Raw genomic sequence first — 10,960 nt, forward strand, 5'->3', positions numbered from 1 at the left:
CCAGGGGATGGAAGGAAACAGAGTGCAGTGCCAGCAGAGGGATGGAAAACAGGGCGCTGGCACTGGAGGGACAGAAACAGAGGGCGGCGCCAGCAGAGGGACGGAAACAGAGGGAAGAGCCAGCGGAGGGACGGAAACTGAGGACGGTGCCAGGGGATGGAAGGAAACAGAGGGCGGTGCCAGCGGAGGGATGGAAAACAGGGCGGTGGCACTGGAGGGACAGAAACAGAGGGCAGTGCCAGCGGAGAGACGGAAACAGAGGGCAGTGCCAGTGGAGGGACGGAAACAGAGGGCGGTGCCAGTGGATGGAAGGAAAGAGAGGGCGGTGCCAGTAGAGGGATGGAAAACAGGGCGGTGGCACTGGAGGGACAGAAACAGAGGGCAGTGCCAGTGGAGGGACAGAAACAGAGGGCAGTGCCAGCAGAGGGACGGAAACAGAGGGCAGTGCCAGCAGAGGGACGGAAACTGAGGGCGGTGCCAGGGGATGGAAGGAAACAGAGGGCGGTGCCAGTAGAGGGATGGAAAACAGGGCGGTGGCACTGGAGGGAAAGAAACACAATGCGGTGCCAGTGGAGGGACAGAAACAGAGGGCAGTGCCAGCGGAGGGACGGAAACAGAGGGCAGTGCCAGCGGAGGGATGGAAAACAGGGCGGTGGCACTGGAGGGACAGAAACAGAGGGCGGTGCCAGTGGAGGGACAGAAAAAGAGGGCAGTGCCAGCGGAGGGATGGAAACAGCGGGCAGTGCCAGCGGAGGGGCAGAAACTGAGGGCGGTGCCTGGGGATGGAAGGAAACAGAGTGCGGTGCCAGCGGAGGGACAGAAACAGGGAGGTACCAGCGGAGGGATGGAAACAGAGGGCGGTGCCAGTGGTGGGATGGAAACAGAGGGCAGTGCCAGTAGAGGGAAGGAAACAGAGGGCAGTGCCAGCGGAGGGATGTAAACAGAGGGTGGTGCCAGTGGATGGAAGGAAAGAGAGGGCGGTACCAGTGGAGGGATGGAAAACAGGGCGGTGGCACTGGAGGGACAGAAACAGAGGGCGGTGCCAGTGGAGGGACAGAAACAGAGGGCAGTGCCAGTGGATGGAAGGAAACAGAGGGCAGTGCCAGCGGAGGGATGGAAACTGAGGGCGGTGCCAGTGGATGGAAGGAAACAGAGTGCAGTGCCAGCGGCGGGACGGAAACACGAAGGTACCAGCAGAGGGATGGAAACAGGGCAGTGCCAGTGGCGGGGTGGAAACAGAGGGCAGTGCCAGTAGAGGGAAGGAAACAGAGGGCGGTGCCAGTGGAGGGACGGAAAGAGAGGGCGGTGGCACTGGAGGGACAGAAACAGAGGGCGGTGCCAGTGGAGGGACAGAAACAGAGGGCAGTGCCAGCGGAGGGACGGAAACAGAGGGCAGTGCCAGCGGAGGGATGGAAACTGAGGGCGGTGCCAGTGGATGGAAGGAAACAGAGGGCAGCGCCAGTGGAGGGATGGAAAACAGGGCGGTGGCACTGGAGGGACAGAAACAGAGGGCGGTGCCAGTGGAGGGACAGAAACAGAGGGCAGTGCCAGTGGAGGGATGGAAACAGAGGGCAGTGCCAGCGAAGGGACGGAAACGAGAGCGGTGCCAGTGGATGGAAGGAAACAGAGTGCAGTGCCAGCGGCGGGACGGAAACAGGGAGGTACCAGCAGAGGGATGGAAACAGAGGGCAGTGCCAGTGGCGGTGTGGAAACAGAGGGCAGTGCCAGTGGATGAAAGGAAACAGAAGGCAGTGCCAGTGGAGGGATGGAAAACAGGGCGGTGGCACTGGAGGGACAGAAACAGAGGGCGGTGCCAGTGGAGGGACAGAAACAGAGGGCAGTGCCAGCGGAGGGACGGAAACAGAGGGCAGTGCCATTGGAGGGATGGAAAACAGGGCGGTGGCACTGGAGGGACAGAAACAGAGGGCGGTGCCAGTGGAGGGACAGAAACAGAGGGCAGTGCAGAGCGGAGGGACGGATACAGAGGGCAGTGCCAGCGGAGGGACAGAAACTGAGGGCGGTGCCAGTGGATGGAAGGAAACAGAGTGCAGTGCCAGCGGCGGGACGGAAACAGGGAGGTACCAGCAGAGGGATGGAAACAGAGGGCAGTGCCAGTGGCGGGGTGGAAACAGAGGGCAGTGCCAGTAGAGGGAAGGAAACAAAGGGCGGTGCCAGTGGAGGGACGGAAAGAGAGGGCGGTGGCACTGGAGGGACAGAAACAGAGGGCGGTGCCAGTGGAGGGACAGAAACAGAGGGCAGTACCAGCGGAGGGACGGAAACAGAGGGCATTGCCAGCGGAGGGACGGAAACTGAGGGCGGTGACAGTGGATGGAAGGAAACAGATTTCGGTGCCAGCGGAGGGACGGAAACAGGGAGGTACCAGCGGAGGGATGGAAACAGAGGGGAGTGCCAGTGGCGGGATGGAAACAGAGGGCAGTGCCAGTAGAGGGAAGGAAACAGAGGGCAGTGCCACGGGATGGAAGGAAACAGAGGGCGGCACCAGTGGAAGGACGGAAACAGAGGGCGGTGCCAGTTGCGGGAAGGAAACGGAGGGCGGTGCCAGTGGAGCAAATGAAACAGAGGGCGGAGCCAGTGGCGGGACAGAAACAGAGGGTGATGCCAGTGGAGGGACGGAAGCAGAGGGCGGTGCCAGTGGATGGAAGGAAACGGAGGGCGGCACCAGTGGAAGGATGGAAACAGAGGGCGGTGCCAGTTGCGGGAAGGAAACAGAGGGCGGTGCCAGTGGAGCAACGGAAACAGAGGGAGAAGCCAGTGGCGGGACAGAAACAGAGGGTGATGCCAGTGGAGGGACGGAAGCAGAGGGCGGTGCTAGTGGAGGAGCAGAAGCAGAGGGCAGTGCCAGTGGAGGGAAGGAAACAGTGCCAGTGGAGGGGCAGAAACAGAGAGCGGTGCCAGTGGAGGGACGGAAAGAGAGGGTGGTGCTAGTGGAGGGGCAGAAACAGGGGACGGTGCCAGTGGAAGGACAGAAACAAAGGGCAGTGACTGTGGAGGGAAGGAAACAGAGGGTGGTGCCAGTGGAGGGAAGGCAACAGACGGCGGTGTCAGTGGTTGGACGGAAACAGGGGGTGGTTTCAGTGGAGGGACGGAAACAGAGGGCGGTGCTTGCGGAGGGACGGAAACAGGGAGGTACCAGCGGAGGGACAGAAAGACAGGGCGGTGCCAGTGGCGGGATGGAAACAGAAGGTGGTGCCAGTGGGGTGACGGAAACAGAGGACGGTGCCAGTAGAGGGAAGGAAACACAGGGCAGTTCCAGCGGATGGACGTAAACAGAGGGTGGTGCCAATTGAGGGACAGAAACAAAGGGCGGTGCCAGTGGAGCGACGGAAACAGAGGTCAGTGCCAGTAGAGGGTCAGAAACAGAGGACGGTGCCAGTGGATGGAAGGAAAGAGAGGGTGGGGCCAGTGGAAGGACAGAAACAGAGGGCAGCGCCAATGGAGGGGCAGAAACAGGGCGGTACCATTGGAGGGATGGAAACAGAGGGCTTGCCAGTGGAGGGATGGAAACAGAGGGTGGTGCCAGTAGAGGGAAGGAAACAGAGGGTGGAGCCAGTGGAGCGACAGAAAAAGAGGGCAGTGCCAGTGGAGGGACGGAAACAGAGGGCGGTGCCAGTGGAGGGACGGAAACAGTGGGCGGTGCCAGTGGATGGAAGGAAACAGAGGGCGGTGCCAATGGAGGGAAGGAAACAGAGGGTGGCGCCAGTGGAGGGGCAGAAACAGAGGGTGGTTCCAGTGGAGGGGCAGAAACAGAGGGCAGTGGCAGTGGAAGGACGGAAACAGAGGGCAGTGCCAGTTGCGGGACAGAAACAGAGGGCGGAGCCAGTGGAGGGACGGAAAGAGAGGGCGGTGGCACTGGAGGGGCAGAAACAGAGGGTGGTGCCAGTGGAGGGGCAGAAACAGAGGGCAGTGCCAGCGGAGGGACGGAAACAGAGGGCAGTGCCAGCAGAGGGACGGCAACTGAGGGCGGTGCCAGTGGATGGAAGGATACAGAGTGCGGTGCCAGCGGAGGGACGGGAACAGGGAGGTACCAGCGGAGGGATGGAAACAGAGGGCAGTGCCAGTAGAGGGAAGGAAACAGAGGACAGTGCCAGCGGAGGGACGTAAACAGAGGGTGGTGTCAGTTGAGGGACAGAAACAAAGGGCGGTGCCAGTGGAGCAACGGAAACAGAGGGCAGTGCCAGTGGAGGGACGGAAACAGAGGGCGGTGCCAGTGGATGGAAGGAAAGCGAGGGCGGTGCCAGTGGAAGGACAGAAACAGAGGGCAGCGCCAGTGGAGGAATGGAAAACAGGGCGGTACCAGTGGACTGATGGAAACAGAGGGCCTGCCAGTGGAGGGACAGAAACAGAGGACACTGCCAGTAGAGGGAAGGAAACAGAGGACAGTGCCAGTGGAGCGACGGAAAAAGAGGGCAGTGCCAGTGGAGGGAAAGAAACAGAGGGCGGTGCCAGTGGAGCGACGGAAACAGAGGGCAGTGCCAGTGGAGGGACGGAAACAGAGGGCGGTACCAGTGGAGGGATGGAAACAGAGGGCCTGTCAGTGGAGAGACAGAAACAGAGGGCAGTGCCAGTAAAGGGAAGGAAACAGAGGGCGGTGCCAGTGGAGCGACGGAAAAAGAGGGCAGTGCCAGTGGAGGGACAGAAACAGAGGGCGGTGCTAGTGGAGGGACGGAAACAGAGGGTGGTGCCAGTGGATGGAAGAAAACGGAGGGCGGCACCAGTGGAAGGACGGAAATAGAGGGCGGTGCCAGTTGCGGGAAGGGAACAAAGGGCGGTGCCAGTGGAGCGACGGAAACAGAGGGCGGAGCCAGTGGAGGGACAGAAACAGAGGATGATGCCAGTGGAGGGACGGAAGCAGAGGGCGGTGATAGTGGAGGGGCAGAAGCAGAGGGCAGTGCCAGTGGAGGGACTGAAACAGAGGTCAGTGCCAGTGGAGGAAAGGAAACAGAGGGCAGTGCCAGTGGAGGTACAGAAACAGAGGGTGGCGCCAGTGGAGGGGCAGAAACAGAGGGTGGTTCCAGTGGAGGGGCAGAAACAGAGGGCAGTGCCAGTGGAGCGATGGAAACAGAGGGCGGTGCCAGTGGAGGGACAGAAACAGAGGGCGGTGACAGTGGATGGAAGGAAAGAGAGGGTGGTGCCAGTGGTAGGACAGAAACAGAGAGCTGCGCCAGTGGAGGGACAGAAAACAGGGCGGTACCAGTGGAGGGATGGAAACAGAGGGCCTGCCAGTGGAGGGACAGAAACAGAGGGCAGTGCCAGTAGAGGGAAGGAAACAGAGGGCGGTGCCAGTGGAGCGACGGAAAAAGAGGGCAGTGCCAGTGGAGGGACGGAAACAGAGGGCAGTGCCAGTGGGGCGACGGAAACAGAGGGCAGTGCCAGTAGAGGGACGGACACAGAGGGCAGTGCCAGTGGATGAAAGGAAAGAGAGGGTGGTACCAGTGGAAGGACAGAAACAGAGGGCAGCGCTAGTGGAGGGACGGAAAACAGGGCGGTACCAGTGGAGGGATGGAAACAGAGGGCCTGCCAGTGGAGGGACAGAAACAGAGGGCAGTGCCAGTAGAGGGAAGGAAACAGAGGGCGGTGCCAGTGGAGCGACGGAAAAAGAGGGCAGTGCCAGTGGAGGGAAGGAAACAGAGGGCGGTGCCAGTGGAGGGACGGAAACAGAGGGCGGTGCCAGTGGATGGAAGGAAACGGAGGGCGGAACCAGTGGAAGGACGGAAACAGAGGGCGGTGCCAGTTGCGGGAAGGAAACAGAGGGCGGTGCCAGTCTAGCGACGGAAATAGAAGGTGGAGCCAGTGGAGGGACAGAAACAGAGGGTGATGCCAGTGGAGGGACGGAAGCAGAGGGTGGTGCTATTGGAGGGGCAGAAGCAGAGGGCAGGGCCAGTGGAGGGACTGAAACAGAGGGCAGTGCCAGTGGAGGGACGGAAACAGAGGGCAGTGCCAGTGGGGCGACGGAAACAGAGGGCAGTGCCAGTAGAGGGACAGACACAGAGGGCAGTGCCAGTGGATGAAAGGAAAGAGAGGGTGGTACCAGTGGAAGGACAGAAACAGAGGGCAGCGCCAGTGAAGGGACGGAAAACAGGGCGGTACCAGTGGAGGGATGGAAACAGAGGGCCTGCCAGTGGAGGGACAGAAACAGAGGGCAGTGCCAGTAGAGGGAAGGAAACAGAGGGCGGTGCCAGTGGAGCGACGGAAAAAGAGGGCAGTGCCAGTGGAGGGACGGAAACAGAGGGCGGTGCCAGGGGAGGAACGGAAACAGAGGGCAGTGCCAGTGGATGGAAGGAAACGGAGGGCGGCACCAGTGGAAGGACGGAAACAGAGGGCGGTGCCAGCTGCGGGAAGGAAACAGAGGGCGGTGCCAGTCTAGCGACGGAAATAGAAGGCGGAGCCAGTGGAGGGACAGAAACAGAGGGTGATGCCAGTGGAGGGACGGAAGCAGAGGGTGGTGCTATTGGAGGGGCAGAAGCAGAGGGCAGGGCCAGTGGAGGGACTGAAACAGAGGGCAGTGCCAGTGGAGGGAAGGAAACAGAGGGCAGTGCCAGTGGAGGTACTGAAACAGAGGGTGGAGCCAGTGGAGGTGCAGAAACAGAGGGTGATTCCAGTTGAGGGACGGAAGCAGAGGGTGGTGCTATTGGAGGGGCAGAAGCAGAGGGCAGGGCCAGTGGAGGGACTGAAACAGAGGGCAGTGCAAGTGGAGGGAAGGAAACAGAGGGCAGTGCCAGTGGAGGTACCGAAACAGAGGGTGGTGCTGGTGGAGGGGCAGAAACAGAGGGCAGTGCCAGCAGAGGGATGGAAACAGAGGGTGGTGCCAGTGGCGGGACGGAAACAGAGGGTGGTGCCAGTGGAGGGGCAGAAACAGAGGGCGGTGCCAGTGGAGGGACGGAAAGAGAGAGTGTTGCTAGTGGAGGGAAGGCAACAGATGGCGGTGTCAGTGGATGGACGGAAACAGGGGGTGGTTCCAGTGGGGGGACGGAAACAGAGGGCGGTGCCAGCGGAGGGACGGAAACAGGGAGGTACCAGCGGAGGGACGGAAACACAGGGCGTTGCCAGTGGCGGGATGGAAACAGAGGGCGGTGCCAGTGGAGTGACGGAAACAGAGGGTGTTGCCAGTAGAGGGAAGGAAACAGAGGGCAGTGCCAGCCGAGGTACGTCAACAGAGGGCGGTGCCAGTTGAGGGACAGAATCAAAGGGCGGTGCCAGTGAAGCAACGGAAACTGAGGTCAGTGCCAGTAGAGGGTCGGAAACAGAGGACGTGCCAGTGGATGGAAGGAAAGAGAGGGTGGTGCTAGTGGAGGGGCAGAAACAGAGGGCAGTGCCAGTGGAGGGAAGGAAACAGAGGGCGGTGTCAGTGGAGGTACAGAAACAGAGGGTGGTGCCAGTGGAGTGGCAGAAACAGAGGGCGGTGCCAGTGGAGGGACGGAAAGAGAGGGTGGTGCTAGTGGAGGGGCAGAAACAGAGGACGGTGCCAGTGGAGGGACAGAAACAGAGGGCAGTGACTGTGGAGGGAAGGAAGCAGAGGGCGGTGTCAGTGGAGGGATGGAAACAGGGGGTGGTTTCAGTGGAGGGACGGAAACAGAGGGCGGTGCCAGCGGAGGGACGGAAACAGGGAGGTACCAGCGGAGGGACGGAAAGAGAGGGTGGTGCCAGTGGCGGGATGGAAACAGAGGGCGGTGAAAGTGGAGTGACGGAAACAGAGGGCGGTACCAGTAGAGGGAATGAAACAGAGGGCAGTGCCAGCGGAGGGATGGAAACAGAGGGCGGTGCCAGTGGAGTGACGGAAACAGAGGGCGGTGCCAGTAGAGGGAAGGAAACAGAGGGCAGTGCCAGAGGAGGGACATAAACAGAGGGCGGTGCCAGTTGAGGGACAGAAACAAAGGGCGGTGCCAGTGGAGCGATGGAAAAAGAGGGCAGTGCCAGTGGAGGGATGGAAACATAGGGCAGTGCCAGTGGAGGGACAGAAACAGAGGGCGGTGCCAGTGGATGTATGGAAACAGAGGGCAGCACCAGTGGAAGGGCGGAAACAGAGGGCGGTGCCAGTTGCGGGAAGGAAACAGAGGGCGGTGCCAGTGGTGCAACGGGAACAGAGGGAGGAGCCAGTGGAGGGACAGAAACAGAGGGTGATGCCACTGGAGGGATTGAAGCAGAGGGCGGTGCTAGTGGAGGGGCAAAAGCAGAGGGCAGTGCCAGTGGAGGAACTGAAACAGAAGGCAGTGCCAGTGGAGGGAAGGAAACAGAGGGCAGTGCCAGTGGAGGTACAGAAAAAGAGGGTGGTGCCAGTGGAGGGGCAGAAACAGAGGGTGGTGCCAGTGGAGGGGCAGAAACAGAGGGTGGTGCTAGTGGAGGGGCAGAAACAGAGGGCAGTGCCAGTGGAGGGAAGGAAACAGAGGGCGGTGTCAGTGGAGGTACAGAAACAGAGGGTGGTGCCAGTGGAGTGGCAGAAACAGAGGGGTGCCAGTGGAGGGACGGAAAGAGAGGGTGGTGCTAGTGGAGGGGCAGAAACAGAGGACGGTGCCAGTGGAAGGACAGAAACAGAGGGCAGTGATTGTGGAGGGAAGGAAGCAGATGGCGGTGTCAGTGGATGGACGGAAACAGGGGGTGGTTCCAGTGGAGGGACGGAAACAGAGGGCGGTGCCAGCGGAGGGACGGAAACAGGGAGGTACCAGCGGAGGGATGGAAACACAGGGCGTTGCCAGTGGCGGGATGGAAACAGAGGGCAGTGCCAGTGGAGTGACGGAAACAGAGGGTGTTGCCAGTAGAGGGAAGGAAACAGAGGGCAGTGCCAGCCGAGGGACGTAAACAGAGGGCGGTGCCAGTTGAGGGACAGAATCAAAGGGCGGTGCCAGTGAAGCAACGGAAACTGAGGTCAGTGCCAGTAGAGGGTCGGAAACAGAGGACGTGCCAGTGGATGGAAGGAAAGAGAGGGTGGTGCCAGTGGAAGGACAGAAACAGAGGGCAGCGCTAGTGGAGGGACGGAAACAGGGCGGTACCAGTGGAGGGATGGAAACAGAGGGCGTGCCAGTGGAGGGATGGAAACAGAGGGTGTTGGCAGTAGAGGGAAGGAAACAGAGGGCAGAGCCAGTGGACCGATGGAAAAAGAGGGCAGTGCCAGTGGAGGGACGGAAACATAGGGCAGTGCCAGTGGAGGGACGGAAACAGAGGGTAGTGCCAGTGGATGTACGGAAACAGAGGGCAGCACCAGTGGAAGGGCAGAAACAGAGGGCGGTGCCAGTTGCGGGAAGGAAACAGAGGGCGGTGCCAGTGGAGCGACGGAAACAGAGGGAGGAGCCAGCGGAGGGACAGAAACAGAGGGTGATGCCAGTGGAGGGACAGAAGCAGAGGGCGGTGCTAGTGGAGGGGCAAAAGCAGAGGGCGGTGCCAGTGGAGGAACTGAAACAGAGGGCAGTGCCAGTGGAGGGAAGGAAACAGAGGGCAGTGCCAGTGGAGGTACAGAAAAAGAGGGTGGTGCCAGTGGAGGGGAAGAAACAGAGGGTGGTGCCAGTGGAGGGGCAGAAACAGAGGGTGGTGCTAGTGGAGGGGCAGAAACAGAGGGCAGTGCCAGTGGAGGGAAGGAAACAGAGGGCGGTGTCAGTGGAGGTACAGAAACAGAGGGTGGTGCCAGTGGAGTGGCAGAAACAGAGGGCGGTGCCAGTGGAGGGATGGAAAGAGAGGGTGGTGCTAGTGGAGGGGCAGAAACAGAGGACGGTGCCAGTGGAGGGACAGAAACAGAGGGCAGTGACTGTGGAGGGAAGGAAGCAGAGGGCGGTGTCAGTGGAGGGACGGAAACAGGGGGTGGTTTCAGTGGAGGGACGGAAACAGAGGGCGGTGCCAGCGGAGGGACGGAAACAGGGAGGTACCAGCGGAGGGACGGAAAGAGAGGGTGGTGCCAGTGGCGGGATGGAAACAGAGGGCGGTGAAAGTGGAGTGACGGAAACAGAGGGCGGTACCAGTAGAGGGAATGAAACAGAGGGCAGTGCCAGCGGAGGGATGGAAACAGAGGGCGGTGCCAGTGGAGTGACGGAAACAGAGGGCGGTGCCACTAGAGGGAAGGAAACAGAGGGCAGTGCCAGAGGAGGGACGTAAACAGAGGGCGGTGCCAGTTGAGGGACAGAAACAAAGGGCGGTGCCAGTGGAGGGGCAGAAACAGAGGGTGATTCCAGTTGAGGGCAGAAACAGAGGGTGGTGCTAGTGGAAGGACAGAAACAGAGGGTGGTGCCAGTAGAGGGAAGGAAACAGAGGGCAGTGCCAGTGGAGGGAAGGAAACAGAGGGCAGTGCCAGTGGAGGTACCGAAACAGAGGGTGGAGCCAGTGGAGGGGCAGAAACAGAGGGTGATTCCAGTTGAGGGCAGAAACAGAGGGTGGTGCTAGTGGAAGGACAGAAACAGAGGGTGGTGCTGGTGGAGGGGCAGAAAAAGAGGGCAGTGCCAGCAGAGGGATGGAAACAGAGGGTGGTGCCAGTGGCGGGACGGAAACAGAGGGTGGTGCCAGTGGAGGGGCAGAAACAGAGGGCGGTGCCAGTGGAGGGACGGAAAGAGAGAGTGTTGCTAGTGGAGGGAAGGCAACAGATGGCGGAGTCAGTGGATGGACGGAAACAGGGGGTGGTTCCAGTGGAGGGACGGAAACAGAGGGCGGTGCCAGCGGAGGGACGGAAACAGGGAGGTACCAGCGGAGGGACGGAAACACAGGGCGTTGCCAGTGGCGGGATGGAAACAGAGGGCGGTGCCAGTGGAGTGACGGAAACAGAGGGTGTTGCCAGTAGAGGGAAGGAAACAGAGGGCAGTGCCAGCCGAGGGACGTAAACAGAGGGCGGTGCCAGTTGAGGGACAGAATCAAAGGGCGGTGCCAGTGAAGCAACGGAAACTGAGGTCAGTGCCAGTAGAGGGTCGGAAACAGAGGACGTGCCAGTGGATGGAAGGAAAGAGAGGGTGGTGCCAGTGGAAGGACA

General features: G+C 60.8%; 1 protein-coding gene across 1 annotated transcript; it reads left to right on the forward strand.

Annotated features, from left to right (window-relative positions):
• Positions 1-2,390: 2,390 nt before the first annotated feature.
• LOC138515419 (ribosome-binding protein 1-like) lies at positions 2,391-3,287 on the forward strand. The gene has a single exon (XM_069630265.1). The coding sequence runs from the start codon at positions 2,391-2,393 to the stop codon at positions 3,285-3,287; it is 897 nt and encodes a 298-aa protein (XP_069486366.1).
• Positions 3,288-10,960: the final 7,673 nt, after the last annotated feature.

The sequence above is a fragment of the Ambystoma mexicanum genome, chromosome 6q (genome assembly GCF_040938575.1).
Source record: "Ambystoma mexicanum isolate Mex_15411 chromosome 6q, UKY_AmexF1_1, whole genome shotgun sequence".
NCBI lineage: Eukaryota > Metazoa > Chordata > Amphibia > Caudata > Ambystomatidae > Ambystoma > Ambystoma mexicanum.

Bases quoted from the DNA above. Each gene is read 5' to 3' on its own strand.
- LOC138515419 (XM_069630265.1), top strand. From the start codon at position 2,391: ATGGAAACAGAGGGGAGTGCCAGTGGCGGGATGGAAACAGAGGGCAGT.